At 42.1% G+C, this 18,147-nt stretch overlaps 1 protein-coding gene and 1 long non-coding RNA gene across 2 annotated transcripts; both read left to right on the forward strand.

Moving 5' to 3' along the window:
- Positions 1 to 1,569: 1,569 nt before the first annotated feature.
- Positions 1,570 to 3,967, forward strand: LOC139063820 (uncharacterized). Its single transcript, XR_011517155.1, has 2 exons — positions 1,570 to 1,819; positions 3,327 to 3,967. It is a non-coding gene; the product is annotated as an uncharacterized lncRNA (long non-coding RNA).
- An 8,540-nt stretch (positions 3,968 to 12,507) lies between these two features.
- Positions 12,508 to 17,990, forward strand: pax9 (paired box 9). The gene is given in 5 exon segments (XM_015969582.3): positions 12,508 to 12,726; positions 13,150 to 13,764; positions 15,113 to 15,181; positions 15,184 to 15,263; positions 17,576 to 17,990. Coding segments are annotated over 5 exon segments (1,023 nt in total). The 5' UTR covers positions 12,508 to 12,722; the 3' UTR covers positions 17,831 to 17,990.
- The last annotated feature ends 157 nt before the right edge of the window (positions 17,991 to 18,147 follow it).

The following is an 18,147-nucleotide window of genomic DNA, read 5'->3' on the forward strand; positions in this document are numbered from 1 at the left end:
TGTGTTCAGATTAGTGTGTGTTTTGACTTTGGGATGTATTTTTGGTTAACATGCTAGTGTCTAGTAAGGTGGGGGCTTATGTGTGGCATCACACTTAAAGCAGCTTCCTGCTGCATCAAACTGAACTCTGATGAAAACCCAAAATGTTCACATTTCTTCAGTATTTTAGTTCTAATGAAACAATGTGCTGCTCCTCAGACTCCAGGGTGTCTCTGGAGTCAACAAGTGAAAGTGATGCATCCATCAGATCTTTATCTGGCTCCAGTCTGAGTGTTTAAACAGCCACAATGGTCCTCAGACCCTCAGCTGCACCTGCTGCAGCCTCCTGGCTCCTCCCCCTCCGCCACCCTCCTGTAAACAACATTAGCATTCTGGAGAAGGGAGGGGCTGCAGGGAAGATGGCAAGCAGCCACCTCTCTCTCTCTCTCTCTCTCTCTCTCTCTCTCTCTCTCTCTCTCTCTCTCTCTCTCTCTCTCCCTCAGCATACAGCAGCTGCATTTTGGTGCAGAGTCAAGAAGTCAGGTTTGTTTAAGGCTGTTGTCTCACATAAGAAGTCCTCAGTGTGTTTGAGGGATTTTAGTTAAGAGGCAACAGAACAGAAAAGTCAGTGAGTATGTTTTGCTTTATAGAGTGTGTTTCAAATGGAAGAAAAAAACGCTCTGAACAGATCTACTGAATAAATACTGCAGCATGATGAATTAAATACACAAAGTGTTACAAATAAAATTGAGTATCTTAGATTCTTTGGTGAAAGGAGGAAATGACGTGGTTCAGCTTTCATACCAAATTAATAAAAGACAGACTGAACCTGACAGATGAATCAGTCAATCAGCAGGTGAGAAAGAAAAACATACATTTCAGGCTTTAAAACTCTATTTTCTTGAAATGAACTTTTTGACATGAAATAAGGATGTTTTAAACCTGTTGTCTCCATTCAGGCAGACTAAAGTTTAATTTAGATTTTTCTTTACGTTTTGGTGTGAAACTTTAATTTTGTCCTAATTTTTCAGCGACACCTGCCGAGTTAAGATTTTATTGGGTCTATGTTAATTCAACCCAGCCTGTTATTAATGCAAATCTTTTATTCTACAACATTAACATGAAATTTGGTGATTACGGTTGTTGGATTTGATACTTTTGAACATGTGACGTTAGACTTTAATCATTTTATTTATGAATTAATTTCACGTCCATCATTTTAATGAAAGCCATTAACATTTTATTAGTTTAATAAGTTTAATGAATGCAGAATTAAAATGGAATGTAAAACAATACGTTTGTGGCATGATTAAAATGTTGTTATTTAAGCCAGTTTTTTGTTTCTTAACTCTTTGTCTCAATCAGCACTGACACAACACACATGGCTTTGCCCCTCAGTTTTAATTATAGTGTGCTGAAACCCACACAAACCAAAACCTCAGGATAAATTTATATTTTATTTCTTTAATAACCTTAAACTGTCATGCCCCCACTCCAGCCACGCCCAGTTTCCCCAGCAACTACAACCAGCTCATCATCAACCTCATCCAAACCACCTGTCTCGCATTAACTCATCAGCTCCACCTGCAACACTCTCTATGTAACACCAGGACCAACACCAAGCTAGTGCCAGATTACTGAAAGCTCACACCAGTAAATTCTCCAGCACTCCAACCTCTGCCTGTACTACAGTTCCTGACCTCGTTTCTGTTCCTTGACCAACCCACGTGCTGCTCCCTGCTGGATTGTTTTCTCTGCCTCTGACCACCTGGATTCTCGACCTCGGACCATTCTCTGGATTCTGCCTTCCGTCCCGTGTAGCAGTCATGGACAGTGTTGGGCAAGTTACTTCAAAACTGTAATGCATCATTTATTACTTGTTACCCTCATTTTAAAATAATTCATTACATTACAATATTACTTATTTTAAAATGTAAGGCATTACACTACTTTTGCATTACTTTAAGTTACTTTCACCAATACAACTTCAATATGAATCTGGTAATGTGACGCTCAGTGAGCTCATGACATGTATGTGGAAGGTGATGTGGTGTCTGAGCTAGGATTGTTGTTAAAAACAGTCAGATATAATAACAGTGCTTTAAAATGATTGTTTATTAAATAAAAGCAACAACAATCTGTACTGTCAGCATGCTGCCATCTTATATTAACTGAGCAGGGAGTGAGGTGGTGGGGGCTCCAAGCCTATATTTACCTTGGTCCCCAAATGCCTTGATACGGCCCTGGATGTGGGACTGACTTCTGGGGTGATCTGATTCTATCACATGTATAAATATTAAATGCTTATATATTATGTCTTTCCACTGGTAAAAATGTGTATTGGGGATAAATCTACCTACTTTGTTTTCTTGATTTTATGTGAATAATTTCCGGCCCTTTCTCTCTCTAACCTTCCTGCATGCTGCATGTTTTCTCCGTCTTCCAGAAAACCTGTTTCCTAGATTTCCTACTTTCTAACTAATCAGCCAAAGGGATCTACCGAACCAGCAGCAATGACTTGAAATCACTGGGGCACAGATTATGAACTCAGCTGAAAAGTACATGAAGTACCAGAGAATATAGGCTGATATAAACGATCGCAAACGAATGACTTTGTTTTGGTGGAGCGATTTTGTGAATATAACAGCGGCCGCACGCAGGACGCAGCTGGAGTATTTGAGCCATTACCGCTACGTTCTCTCTGCTCATAGAATGCCCGCAAAGCTGAGTCCATAAATGACGTCATATATGTGTCATATACTGGATCTTTTTTCAGGCTTCCCACAATTAAAATTGTTAGGAAACCCACATCTTGATTCTGGGTTTGAAAATGCATTGTAAGTTACTTACAATTGTACCGAGTAAATATTACCATTTTCTTTCCCTGTAATGCCTTATATTACCACATTACAGCAAAAAACAATGCATCACAGTAATTTATTACTTTTGTACCCTATTACTCCCAACACTGTTCACGGATCTCTCTGGTTTTGACCCACGCTTCCTCCTGACCCTGCCTCAGCCTTGCCCACCTCTGGTGACACCTAGTTGTGGTTCCTTTTTAATAAAGACATTAATAAGTGCCTCACTGTGTCTTGGTGACCTCACGGGTCCTCAAGTTCTGTTTGCAACATAAACAGCAGTATTAAACCTCTCAGATGTTTAACATGATGACAACGAGAATAAAGAGATAAATCATTCATTTTCTCAGGCTTTGTCACACCTGTTCAACACCTTGTTGTTCGTGACTTTAGTTAGGCATATTTAATCTGAACATCTGACTGATGCAGTCGTGATAAAAATGGCAACAGGCTCCTAATTCAGTTATTCTCGGTCGCCCTCTGCAGGACCAACACCAACGGACAGGCTCCACTCCTCGTTCCTCTGCAGGACCTTTTCAGGGCAGGCACCACCTCTGGGTGGAGTTTAGTGTCTGCAGCACATGAGGAGCGTCCGTCTGCACCAACTCCGCTGTTGTGTTTGAACTGATATTGGTGAAGCTTTCAGAGCCTTGTGCACATGAACAGACTGCTGTTGGATGACTCCAGAAAGATGGATACTAAAACAGACTAAAACTAAAACACAACCTTGTTTACAGTAATTATGCTTGGAACCAATCTTTTGTAAACACAACCTTTCCTCTCTGTCACTTCTGGTTTCTGCCTATCCTCCAGGAAGGATGACAGAAGAACTTGTGGCACAAACAAATGAGGCATTCTCGTGAAGTGGTTCTGAAAACCAAGAGAACAGTCACATCTGTACGTTATTAAAGCAAACCAAACTTAAACAAACCAGTGAGATGCCTCATAAAGCTGCCAAACAATAATGTGATAATATGAATTCTGTGATCCACTAAATGAACAGGAGAACAAAAGTATAAAGCATGCTAAATAATGCAGAGTAACGTAGAATCAGTGTTGTTATTAGTTATATTTAGATATTTATCATGTGTGCAGACAATAAATGATTAGAATATTTTATTCACTAACTGAAAACCTGACTGGGTCGCTCTGAAGTGGATATAAAACATTTGTATGAGAAAACGTTTAAAACACCTACATGAGTTCAAACACAAACATTACAGTTTGAGAACATTTTTGATTAAAGCAAAGAGCCACCACAAGTGTGAAGAGCTGCATGAGGCTCCAGAGAAAAACAATCACCAGGCTTGGATAAAAGTAATTCCTTTAGGTAAAAAAGAGAACGTCCTCCTGTTTTCTCAGGTCTTTGTGGTTCCTTGTTTTAGATGCTAAACATTTAGATCATGGCTCCTAGAATAACTCTTTAGTCTAGACCCATGTTTGGTTCTGACCATCAACATATATAATGGATATGTCATGTCCATAGGCTCGAATATCAAGTTTTTGTTTCCAAATGGGAGGTTCCCATAACCGCCATCTGTGTCACACGTCCCGACACGCCCAGACAATCCAAAAATGGGAAAAGAGGTGGAGATGTGGGTGGAGCTGTTACGGTTGGAACAAATGTAGCTACTAGCTAACTTGACTAACCCAAGAAGCTAAGAAGGGGTTCCGGGGAACGGGGAAGCCCACCCGCACGGCGACTGGTTTCCATGCGAGGCTGTAGTCACACTGGTCGACTATGGAGATCTAAAATCTGGGACCACTGACCGCTGTGATCGTAACCGGGCGCTGTGGCCTTTAACATTAGCTCGTGCTCCCAAGTCGAAGATTAGCGGGACATTAGCTACATGCTAACCCAAAGATAACAGAGGTTTTCCGGGCATTCTTAGCAAGAAAAACGTGGTTCCAAAGTGAAGGCACCACCTTCGTGCTTAGTAACAAAATCATAACTAGGTAAGCTGACCGAGGATATCGGGCTTCGCTGGTCCACCGTGGTGAAAGAGCCACGAGTCCACCGGTTTCAAAGGTCTCAGGAGCCGAATGACCAAGTGGTGTTATGGTAAAAGCATAGAATTTTCCCCCATTCAACCAGCAAACTACTAGCAAGAAAAATGCAGTTGAGCAACTCAAAAGTGAAGCAGCGCCAACTAAAAGAGCTGCGGTGTTTTCTGTGGTCTCCCTCAGAGATCTACAAGTGACCAGCATGACTACAGCTTTGCGTCGGAGCCGGGCTAACAACTGCTCAGGAGACAGGAGGAACCAGGCACTCGCTCAAGTTTCTTATGCAGCTCCACCAGCAACATAAAGTACAGAAATTAAATTTTACTTACTGATAAAAAGAAGCAAAAACTGCTTGGATGATCTGTTAGTGCAGTCAACAACCACAGCTTGCCTTCTTTGTCCAAATAATTCAATAATTAACATCCAAACAGAAACACACAGAGGACACAGCTAAAGAGCCAAAATGGCTGAACATCTATTAACGTGAGGCCCAGGCCTTTTCCCGGAGCTAGCTCTGAAGTCACGTGGCTCTGATGCTCATCAATTATACAGAATTTTAAGCATTATATTACACCTTAACAGAAGAGTTTAAAAATCACCCCCCTCAGAGTCTTCATGAGTGTAAACTAGAGCTATTAAACCTAAAACGTTTTTTTGAACCAGGCTGTAAACATGTTTATTTCTGCTGTGAAGTGGGCATTTTTAACATGGAAGTCAATGAGGATTTGCTCACTTCTGCTGCCAGACCCTAGTGGATGAGGATGGAACTGCAATTTTTGCCACTTTCTTTTGGCTGCATATTCACCCCAGAATTATGGGAACCTGGTTCTGACCCAATCAAGTGCTTCCTAGATGGACATAAAGTAGTCCTGGTGGTTGTTGCTGTTGGCAAATGATCCCTGCCCCAGCTCTGGATTTGTCTGTGCGGGTCTTTATTATTTCTTTGGTTCAGGCTGCATTCCTAATGATGGATTAACTGCAGTGTTTCACTCTGAGGTTAAAGGTGTGGGAAACTAATTAAATCAATACATTTGCAGTGGTCCTTAGTATGAATGCCTTGAAAGCTCTACTCAGGGCAAAAAAAAGCCCAGACATGCATGCATCAGCATTGTATCTTTGGAAGGAGCTGAAACATGCCATGTGGAAAACGTGCCCTTTAAACCAGAGACAATTGGAGCGGCTTGCTCATGAGGAGTGGGCCAAAATACCTGCTGGAAGTTACAGAAATCATTTGATTGCAGTCATTGTCTCGAAAGGTTGTGAAAGAAAATATTACGTTAGTGGTACCATAATTTTTGTCCAGGCCTGCTCCATGAGTTTGTTTTTATAAATAATTTAGTTGCTTGGCAGAGGCTTTTCCTCTTCTCTCCATTTCCTATCATCCTGCCATTCTATGTCCTGTCGACTGGAGCAACTCTCCGCATTCTTTCTGGATTTTTCCAAACCATGGATCTGGTGAGCTGGTCTTAATGCATTTGATAACATTTTTTCCACTTTACGAATGAAGAAGGGAACTCCCTTGTGTTCCAACAGAATGGGTACATGATGCATTGCTGGAATCAGTGGAAGATAATGTGCCTCTCACCGCTTTCCGCGGAAGACTCAGAGGACGTTTATATATTTGGATTAATGATCATCGAGTTCCTGCTGTTGGGAGCTGGTGGCTACCTGGTGTTCTGGAAGATATGGGAGCTGACGGGAGCTCAGAGAAGATATTTGACGTGCTTTGAACTCTCAGACTCAGTCATTGCTTGAGATGAAAGATGCTCTGAGCAGTAATCTGGCTATGTTTTCAAAACTCCCACGCAGAATGGAAACCAACCTGGAGAAAGCTGCATCTGTGTTGGTTGGAAGCTAACCTCTTGATTTGGCTGTTTGGTGCCCTTAAAACCAGGAAAGACTGAAAGTAAAGAAGAAAATTAATCTCTTGCCTGTTCAAAAACAATTCTATAATCCGACATTGGCTCTCTAGTGTGTGGTCTTGAAGGCCGAAGAGTTCATAACTCCCTCTGGAATGGATCCACAGATGGTGCTCCGCCCCTCCCTCCCTCCCTCTCTACTGTTCACATTTAACTTTGAGCTCCTAGATCGATCTGCAGAAAGGTCCCAAAGCCACAAATCGCTGATGCAACATGTACGCACAAGCACACTCACCAGTCTCATAGAAACGCACACACCACCTTGGACTCAATGTTCTCTCTCGTTCCCTGAATCTCCTCCCTGTCAGAGCAGTGGAGACTGGAGTGCACCCTCCCACCACTCCCACCCACCACTCGTGGGTTTATGTTGTGATTGTCTGAATTTGTGGTTTTATGTCTGAGGTGTTTTTCCTGCACCCGACTCTTCCCCCTGTTAGATACAGGGTGGAGGGGCCTGTTTTTCTCCTTCTTCCCTTCACTCTCTCCTTGATGGGACCCCCCTTTCTCTTACCTTTCCCCATTTGCAAAAGAGCACAATGGAGTGATTGCTCTCAGAGTCAGCCTGAACCTGTTTTGTCTGTGTTTGTGTGTATCTCCTGGTCGTGTTGTGTTTTGAAGTCTATTTTCTTGTACGAAGACACGGTTCAATGAAAATAAAGTGGATTTTGATGGTGTTGGTTTGGAGATGGTCTTTTAACTATTAGGAGCTTGGAAATGGTCATCTAGCCTTTATGCTGGTGACGGTTCTCAGCCATCCAGGTCATGGTAGTCCAAAGGGTTCAAATGAAGGCAACTGGACTTGGTGAAGACGTTTTGCTTCTCATCTCAGGAGCTTTGTCATTTCTGACTTGAATAGGGAGTCAAGCTTATAAACTGTAGCTGTCTATTGTCGCTTAACGAGATGAAAATCCCTCTGAATACCCCGAACCCCTGAGGGGCCGTTGAAGTTGTTAGAGGGAATTGTTGTTTGGATTAGATAGAGAAGGGTGTGACCTAGATTGAAACTGTTTAGAGTTAGGTTTAGAGCAGCATCGAAGGCGCTGGACAGGTGAAAGCCTCCTCCTCTGTATAATTTAGGTCTTTCTGTTTGACGTAGTTGGCTTCGTTTACTCACCTCCAAACCATCTGCTCTGTCCACAATGTGTCATTCCAGCTGTGAGTGGACTGAGTCTTGACCTGCAGTGGTGGCTCTTCTGTGTTGTGTACACAAGCGCATTGGTCCTGTGTTTAACTTTTTCCTTTTTATTCTCATTTTAATGCATACTTTTCCTTTTTTCCACCATTTTAAAATTATGATCTTTTAATCATGTTCGATTCTTGTTATATATAACATTTTCTTTAGTTTATCTTTTTTTAAGATATTTGGGTTACAATTATGGGGTTTTCCTCATTTAACAGAAGGGCACGTCTGTTCAATATGATTTACTTTGGAATCCACCAGATGGCGCCACTGCTTCGAAAAAAACTAGTTTCTTTGGCATCAAACCAGCGTCATGACATGAGTGACCTTCAGAGCATGAAACCAACAAGAGCAGTGAGATAAACTGGATGGGTTGAAACTCTTGGTTCATTTTCAAAAGACACAAAAAACTATTTTAAATAAATGGGTTTAGGACAGTGTGATAGGTCGTTTTAGTTTTCCAAATAAACGTCTCAAATAGAGAAAGATTTAAAATTATTCATTTTCTCCCGTGGGCTTATTTCCCAGACGCTGTTAATTAAATAAGACATAAACTCTCTCTCTCTCTCTCTCTCTCTCTCTCTCTCTCTCTCTCTCTCTCTCTCTCTCTCTCTCTCTCTCTCTCTCTCTCTCTCTCTCTCTCTCTCTCTCTCTCTCTCTCTCTCTCTCTCTCTCTCTCTCTCTCTCTCTCTCTCTCTCTCTCTCTCTCTCTCTGATGTCTCTGTAATCTCTAATAACTCTCGGACCGTTGTTGCACCCAAACGTCACTAATTACGCATCAGGATAATGAATAAGGAACTCAAAGAAGTCTCGTGCAGGTGTGACTCAGTTCCTGGAGCGCATCAAGCGGTGGTGTGTTTCTGTATCAACAGTCTCCGCAAGTGAAGGTCAAAGTGTCCATTTATTATGTCCCTCCGCTGTCTTCGGGAGGCTGGATGGGACATTTATTCCTAATGGACGCCAGGTGCCAGACATGTCAAAGTGATATATGTGTAAAAGTGTCGTAAATATGGGTTGTGAGCGGCCCTGCGCAGGGAGCAGAGTCGGCCTCTAAAACATGAATATAGGTCGTTCTGCGTTCGTCCTCATTAAGGCCGCGCTGGAGTCCCCTGGCCCGGTCCAGAGGGTGGACGTTAAAGGTGGCCAGAGGTTGGGGGGTGGGGGGTGGGGGGGGGGGGGGGGGGTGGGGGGGGGGTGCTGAAACAGCGGCCCGGCTTTCTCTACAACTGAATCCAACAAGTTTTCTTTCTTCAATCTGATCAGATTCTTCTTCTTAATGATAAACTAGTGGAGCTTTATGAAAAAGACTTCTGGTCTAAAGCAGCACGTTGTCCCTCTCTGAGTCCCGCCGGGGACATGCAGAGATGACAGACCCACACGCTTTAAATAAGAAATCGCTGCTTGTTCCAGTGGTACGTCATTAATGGTGACTGATTTCCCACAGGATCCTACTGGGAACATTAAACCAGCAACTGGGAGCCATTCAGTTTTCTCCCTGCTCGGATGGTTGAATATAAGAGATACAGTTTATTATTATTATTATTATTATTATTATTATTATTATTATTATTATTATTATTATTATTGTCGTCATTAATGTTTTTATTGTTGTTTTTGTTCAATATTAGGCATGTGTGATCTTGCGGCTGAACGATTATCACATCAAAATAAAAAACACACCTGCAGTATGCCCGACGCAATATCATAATATTAATAGTAATAAGATTATTATTATTATCAACAGCAACAATAATAATAATAATAATTATTATTATTATTATTATAGTAATAATAATAATAATAATAGTAATAGTAATCAATATTGGTGTTTTATTTCTTGATTTTTTTAAAGAGATTATTAAAGCAGATTAGGACATACATTTTTTCCTATAAATAGAAAATTATTTTTAAACTAAATACCGGTTATAATACGTTTATTATTTTAATAAATATTGGTAATTTGGTAATAAAATATGTTTTGATACATAAATGTGAAAATCTGGCAGCGTGGATTGAGTCTGAGTTCGACATGAATGAAGTGCCAGATTTTATAGGAATTACATTTTGAAAAGACAGCAGTTTCACTTGGACCGTTTTAATTTAGACAAACCTTGTTTCTATCAGGTTGGAGGAGTTCTTATTTTATTGTTGCAGTTCAGAAACCAGTTTTCTAATCATTAGTTGAACGTTATGATGAAATGATCAGATCAAATTTCAAGAAGGGAATTTACTCCAGTTGGTTCCAACAGTTTGACCCTAAATGAACAAAAGAACCAGGATGTGCTACTTCATGTCTTTACTCGTTGAAAACCGGCAAATGGAAAAACTAAACCCGCAGCGGCTGCGGTACTGACGTCATCTCAACTTTGATCAGAATATTTATTATATTTAAATCAGTGAGGTACGAATAATACCACAAGTGTACCTTAATGTGAATTTTATATTTTGACTCCCTGGAATACGTCTAAAGCAGAATAGATGAGCTGAAACTAAACCAGCTTTTACTCTTTTAGGATTAAAAAACTATTAAAACGTTTCAAATGTGCCTATTTGAACAGACAAATGCTGAATAACCCAAGCTTTAGCTGAAGTTTGCTGCAGCGTCTAAATAATCTGCAGCAAAGTTTCTCTGTGGAGTAAACAGTTGCAAACAGGCAGAATAAAGTTAGTCTGACCAGGACAAGAATCCTAAAAGTTCATTTTACCTTTTTAACAGATCTTTTATCGGTGAAACTAAAAGAAAGATGGTGATAAGACAGTGAAGTAAAACAGAAATGAAATAAAAATAACAGACAAATTAAATGCTGGATTGAGGAGAACAAAAGTGCTAACAGCATCTGCGCAGCTCGGAGTCCGTTATCTGTCCGACAGGTGAGATGATGCCTTCAGGGGCAGCAGGGACAATTCAGGTCGGTGGGAAGAATGGAGAAGGCGAAAACAACAACGCCAAGTAAAATTCTGGGTAACCACGTGAGAACTCAGAGACACGTTAGAATTTTTAATTCTTTATGTACAGTTCATTAGAAGAAAAGGCTTAATAATAATAATAATAATAATAATAATAATAATAATAATAATAATAATAACAATAATAATGTCAGAAACCATTACATGGCCATAAGATTATTATTATTATTATTATTATTATTATTATTATTTCCATGCAACAGCGACGCTTTAAACATCTTCACCTTCACGCGCCTGCAGGATGTCCAGCTCCTGAATCAAAGGTGCGTAAGGATGGAGCAGCCAGCAGAGAACGTTGACCCCTCACATGTGACTTTTTGTTGTCTCACCTCAGTGGAAACAAGCTGAGCGAGTTTCCCCGTAAACATGCATGGTGCGGGCAGGTGGGGATGGGGGGGGGGGGGGGTAAAAAAGAGAGGATTTAGCCTGAATGTAAACAAAAACAGGTGGGGAAAAATCCTAATTTACGCACATCTGTGACGTCCTCCTGGATAGGTGGGAAAGGTAAACACAACCTCCAGTCTGCAGCCCATGGAGCTGCGCGTGCTGGAACAAATACATGAATGTGTACGTTTCGGCTCCTCGTGGCGTTTCATGTCTGCGGAGCTTTTTTAGCAATATTCCTAATTGTGCGGGAGAGCCTATGTTTCCATACAGACTGATCCCTTTAGACCACGAGATGAAGGTCAGTCACGCGCCGCGGCCTTTAAATAAAATATGACAGGGGATAACCTGAAGCATGTGGCACGGCGGGAAGAAAGAGAAGGTGCAAAGTCAGGGTGTTTGTGTCTGGCCCGCGGAGCAAACAATTCTTCATTATTAAGCGCAAGTGAGGTTTCAGCAGGAAACCAAGTCTGTGCGTCAGAGGACACCGAGGTAAAGTTTTAAAAATAAAAATATAGAAAGGTCCGCATAATTTCCATGTGCGGTGTATAATCTGACACTGATATGAGTTGATGCAAATCGTTTATTTTGAAGGCGTGAACGCAGATGAATATCTAAATGTTGCATTGTGAATTCACCCAAATCTCCTGTTTCTATTCAGCTTTATTTTACATTTCCATTAATATTAAATCAACCCAATTGTGATGGTTTCGTTTGGAGTTTCTCATACGAACCAGGTGGATTAGAAAGCATCAATTCAAAGTAGAACTTGCTTCATTTGGCTAAGAAATACTTAAAATAGTTTCTCCAAATGAACGATTTCGACTTTTCTGCCAAGATTTCGAGGAATAAGTTGTAGCAGGAATCACTCAGGTCCCGTTAACATTTTATTCAGAAATAATTCGTAAAAATTTGCAAATGCAATCTACCTTTAGGTTTTAGTTAATAATGCAGCTTTTCTGCAGAGACGTGTCTTTATGATGATGAAAGATTGACGCACGATGTAAAATTCTGAGTGAAAATCGGAATATGCCATCAATCTGTCTCAATGATCTATCCTGGAGCTTTTTGGGAGGGGGCGGGGGTGAGGCAGTGAGAAGACGGAGGGGAGGGTCATCCTTGTTGACTTGTCTTGTCTAACTTTTCCTCCAATGGCAGCAGCAGCTGAACGCAGATGGCGCGCGCCGTCCAACCAGCGCGCGCTCTCCTCTCAAGCCCGGCCTCCTGATAGCAGATTGAAATGTAAAGCCTGTCTCCGGTGCCTTCAGGAAACAGAAAGAGAAATTGTCTCTGTAGTTCCTGGTCACAAAAGGAGACCTTTTTTTTTCTTGAACGCGGTTTCGGACGGCGGACACGCTGGACGCTGGGCTGGATCCACGGAGGAGGCACAAAGCGGACACCGTTTTCTTCCTCGGCGGTTGTAGCACGATGGGTGAGTTCCAACTTGGAGTTGCGGTTTTTACTCCCTTCTTGACAGGGATGCAGCAGCAGCTCAGAGATGTATCAGAATGGTGAGGGATATGGGATGTTTTGACGGGATTAGAGCAGGGAAGTGGATTTTTTAGGAATATTTACGCACGAGTTTTTGACAGCGAGCGCAGGACATCCGCGTGGCGCGCAGCCCTGAATGCGCACAGCTGTGGAGCTGCAGTGTTCAGCTAAGAAACTCACTAACTCCAAGTTAGAAGTTCTCATGATGGATTTTATTTGTTTACTTGTTTATTTAAAGCCGATTCTTGTACAACAAAAATTACATGTATTTATTAATGTTTAAATGTGCATCGGTGTGTGTGTGTGTGTGTGTGTGTGTGTGTGTGTGCCTTGTGTCTGACGTTTGTGTTTGTTTTGCCCACAGAACCAGCCTTTGGTGAGGTGAACCAGCTCGGTGGGGTTTTCGTGAACGGCCGGCCGCTCCCCAACGCCATCCGGCTCCGGATCGTGGAGCTGGCCCAGCTCGGGATTCGACCCTGCGACATCAGCCGGCAGCTACGGGTCTCCCACGGCTGCGTCAGCAAGATCCTGGCCCGCTACAACGAGACCGGCTCCATCCTCCCGGGAGCCATCGGAGGCAGCAAGCCGCGGGTCACCACGCCCACTGTGGTCAAACACATAAGGACCTACAAGCAGAGAGACCCGGGGATTTTTGCCTGGGAGATCCGGGATCGGTTACTGGCGGACGGGGTTTGTGACAAGTTCAACCTGCCTTCCGTCAGCTCCATCAGCCGGATCCTCCGGAACAAGATCGGGAATCTGTCCCAGCAGAGCCAGTACGAGTCGGGCAAACAGCCGCCTCACCCACCGCCACAGCCCACGTTACCCTACAACCACTTGTACTCATACCCGGCCTCCAAAGTGCCCACTCCCCCCGGCATGCCCACGCTCCCCGGACACATGGCCATGCACAGGATATGGCCCTCCTCGCACTCTGTAACAGATATTCTGGGGATACGGTCTATTACAGAGCAACAAAGTAAGCACGGCTGCGCAAAGCCGGTTCTTTATTGCACCACATTTAAACCACTTTGCGTGCAAGAATGTGTGTGAGTGTGTGTGTGTTTAAAAGAAAAACGAGCTTCTAATTTCCTTATTTATTTAAAGAAAAGCTGATAAAAAACCTCCCATGCCTGTTGGGGGAACCCTGCCTGCTGATACTGATTTAAAAAAGCAGGAAACAGATGGTTTTGCAGGAGAAGGGTTAAGATCAAGTGTTCAGGTTATTAGCGGTGCCATTTTGCTAAAGCTGCCCCAGAGCTGGCCGTGTTTGTATTGCAGACTCCATGACACATGCAGGTAAAAGGCCCGGATCTCTCCGCTCAAACACGACCACTAATGTTTTGGACACAGTGAAACCGGATCCGGGATAAATCAGTGTTAATGGTCGGCTCGGTGGTGTGAGAGGGGGGTTTTCTGGGTGCGGGTTTACCAGAAGCAGGAGGGGAAGGGCTGTCAGGGGTCCGGCTCCTCTCCGCAGCTCAAACCCAACACCGTGAGCTTTAAACGGGACAAACAAAGCGCCGGGATGGTGTTGTGGAGCGGAGTTGGCTTCCCTAAACAAGTTCTGCATTTTCCAAATGATTTGCAGATGTTTGGCAGTTTCTTTGTGCAGAGGGCTGAGCGCAATGTGAGAGGTGATTTAGCAGGAAACTTCTTTTTTGTTTTGTTTAGAAAAAGTAGATAGACTTTATAAAACGTGAAAGGTAATCAAACGAAGATGTGCACGAGCTTTCTGACAGCATTTTTGGCCAATAGGAGTTTTTGCGCGCACTTAGATAAAAACACACGTTGGCTACAATTTAAAGATTTACTTTACAAATATATCTTATATCATAAAATGTTTTATGTAAAAAAATAATTGGTGATTTTACTGTTCGTTACAATCAGGAAGTAAATCTGAAGATTTTTAATACGTTATGGCCTAAGTTCCTGCTTCTTCGGCCCTGCGAGAGCAATCTAAACAGTTTATTCTGGTTCATTTTAAATGAATTAAGTCACCAATGAGCTGTTTTCATCCTCTTAAATGACCAATTTTAAAACATGTTTATTAGCCTACCTGAGATCTCAAACTTTAGAGTCATAAATGAAAGATGGATCATTTTCATTTTACGGGACACTGAACCACACGCTTGACAGCGCGCGGACTTGACGCAGAGATGACAAACATGCACGCTTCGGTGCAAAAAGTCACTTAGTTTAACGTCTTATGCAACCGGACAAACCTGCGGCTGATGGATGCATGGACAGCAGCAGCAGACCAGAGTCGCTCTATTTTCTCCTGTTCAACTCCCGACTTTCCTGTTCTCTGTCTGTTTCACCCCCAGTTAGTGACATGCCACCCGTTTGCAGCGCCAAACTAGAAGAATGGAGCGCTTTTAACAGGACTAATTTCCCAGCAGCGAGATCTCCACTATAGTCAGTGGCGTGGATAATGCGCATTTAAATCCAGACGCAAAATATGCAGCAAATGGACACGTCTCCTTTAATTTATTTACCTTTTTAAAAATAAATATTTCTCAAAAATCTAATGCAAAATAAAGACAGCTCAGATTGGATTATTGGATTATTTAACTTTTATCTTTTGTGAGAATTACAATTTTTAGCTTTAACAAGCTGCTTCGAAATTTTGATTTAATATATATATATATATATATATATATATATATATACACACACACACACACACACACACACACACACACACACACACACACACACACACACACACACACACACAGTGTTTTTCATATTGGGGAGCTTTACTCTCAGCCAAGCTCATGATGTTAACGGTGAATTCTACCGAGTTAAACATTTTGTCACCTCCAAAATGAAACAAATTCAAAAACACATAAAAGACAAAATCCTTGGTTATTAATTGACTTTACTACACGCTGAGATAAAATATATGAGACACACACGAGCAATTTCACTTCTAAAATTCTTCAGCTGTAACTTTTTTCCCCAAATTAAAACTATATTTATATATTTCTTATCTTTTGTCCATAACTACACGTTTTGGTGGTTTAAATCCAGAGTCATGATGTGAACAGTTGGAAAAAGCCGTGTGCGCGCATGCGTGCAGTGATTTATCCTTATTTTGACGCATTATCAAAACGTCCGAGTTATTGCGCAACTTCCTCCTGCGGAGTTTTTCAGGTTCATTCCGCAGAAGACAAGGCCGGCCATGTTTGTTTGGGCGCGTTCTGAGTATCTAGAAAAAAATTGCAAATGAATGTGGAGAATAACGAATTATGGAGTTTATTAATGTTAAATAAAACAAATAATAAATAGGAGTTAGTCTCAGATTTTCTACAGGATCTAATGATTTGTTTTACCAGCAAAGTAACAAAAATATTCAAACTTTTTGCTTTATTTAACCGAAACAAACGTTTGAATCTGCATGATTTCCTGGTTTTATTTCTGCTGAAACACGCCAGCAGGCCCAGATCTCCTAAACCCAGGTCGTGCGTTTGAGAGGCCAAACATGTAGCCTGCAGGCGCTGATCAGGTGACAGAGCAGCACCGGACCGGTGCAGCTTCTACACCTGGTGCGGTGCTGGTGCGGTAAAAACCCGAATATCATTTCAACCCTCAACACAAGAAGAAAAAAATAAGAGTTCACTTAACAGTTTTACAAGAAATTAATTTTCTCTTAAATGTTTTATTTAGTCAGAAGACAAACTGATTAAAATACAAATTAAAACAATTTATTAAATAAGGCACATTTAATAAAACAAATCTTTAAATTTGAGTTTTAAAAAGCTGCTTTATATAAATTTTCGTTTTATTTAAATAAAATACTTAAATGTCTCAGAATTTTTTATGATTTGAAATTTACTATTTTTAAGTCATAAAAATCTGTAAATAACGTTGCAAGAAAAATAAAATAAAACTTTCACTGATAAGTGAGATAATCTGGGGTAAACCTATGTTTGAATAATGTTCAAGAGAAACTTTTAAATATTGCAAACTTAAAGGCAAGGAAATAAAATAAATATATTTCTAAGTATTTATTGGAATGTTCATCTGCAGGATGCTCCTGAGACAGAAATACCTAAACTAGGCACAGTCTAAATGTGCATGAAGAGAAACAATATCTGCTTTAGGTTTTGTTATTTTATACCCAGAATTGTTGCAGAACTCTGTCAGAATCAGAGCAGTAGGTGAATGAAAAGATGCCCCGGAATCAGAAAGTTGTAAAAATTGTTTGGAGGAATTTAGGAGACCACCCATCCGCAGAAACTCAGCCTCCCTGATCCAAACGTCTTGGTGAAACCCTCAAGTCAAGTCTTGTCACAGCGCCAGAGACGCTGCCCTCGCCTCGTTCCTGATCACATTTTCCTTCTTCCTGTATTTTCTCTCAATCTGTCATGACATCTGTTTCCCCTAACAAGTCTCCATCGGTGGCGAATCTGCTGGCGGAAGGTCCACTTTTCCAAAAAGCAGCTTATAGTGAGGGGTGACCATGCATGTTTGGTTTTTATGCTGCTTTAATGCTCTCCAGGAGCGTGAGCGCGCATAATTGTTCATTTATTCATCAAAACTGGGAAAATGGGATTTTTATGTGGTGGCAGTGAGGGTAGAATATAAGTCTGCTGTTTATAATTCATCCAGCATCACTTTCACTTATTTCTACATCTTGTTCGACAGCTGCTCAAGTGTGTGTGTGTGTGTGTGTGTGTGTGTGTGTGTGTGTGAGATGTCTATTAAGTTTTCTAGACATTTTTGTTCCCTTAGATTGTTTTCAGATGTGTAATCCCACTCCCTTTATGGCTTTTTAATCCCAGACGCAGAGTGGATTGCCCACAGTGAACAGCTATGCCACAGCACCCAGCATCCATCCCTACCGCCCTCCCACCCCAGCGTCACCCTACATGGGGTACAGCGCCACCATGTCGGGTTATGTGACCGGACCCACATGGCAGCCGGCCAATGGCAGTGCTCTATCTCCCCGCAGCTGTGACATCACCACTCCTCTGGCCTTCAAGAGCATGGCGGCCAATTGTGACGCCATCCACCTGGTCGCCGCGTCGGCCCTGTGAGGTCACGGGCTGGTGGCAGAGAGAGGGGGAGTCAACGGGGCGAGAGACGAGGAGGATGGTGCTGCCCTTCCATGAAGGATCCCAGATTAGCTCCATCAGAGCCTGCCACCCCACACACAGACTCAGACCCACACACACACACACACACACACAGAGTAGAGTCGACGCAAACAGACTGGTTGTCCAAAACAGCGGGCAGGACAGGTGTTCTGAAGGACTGGTGTGTGACTGCTCCTCCATCCAGCTGCATTACTCCTCTCAGACTCTTTACTCCACTCTTTGGGCAAAAGGGGTAACGTATAAGTTCAGGAATCAAG

Source organism: Nothobranchius furzeri, chromosome 18 (assembly GCF_043380555.1).
Source record: "Nothobranchius furzeri strain GRZ-AD chromosome 18, NfurGRZ-RIMD1, whole genome shotgun sequence".
Lineage (NCBI taxonomy): Eukaryota > Metazoa > Chordata > Actinopteri > Cyprinodontiformes > Nothobranchiidae > Nothobranchius > Nothobranchius furzeri.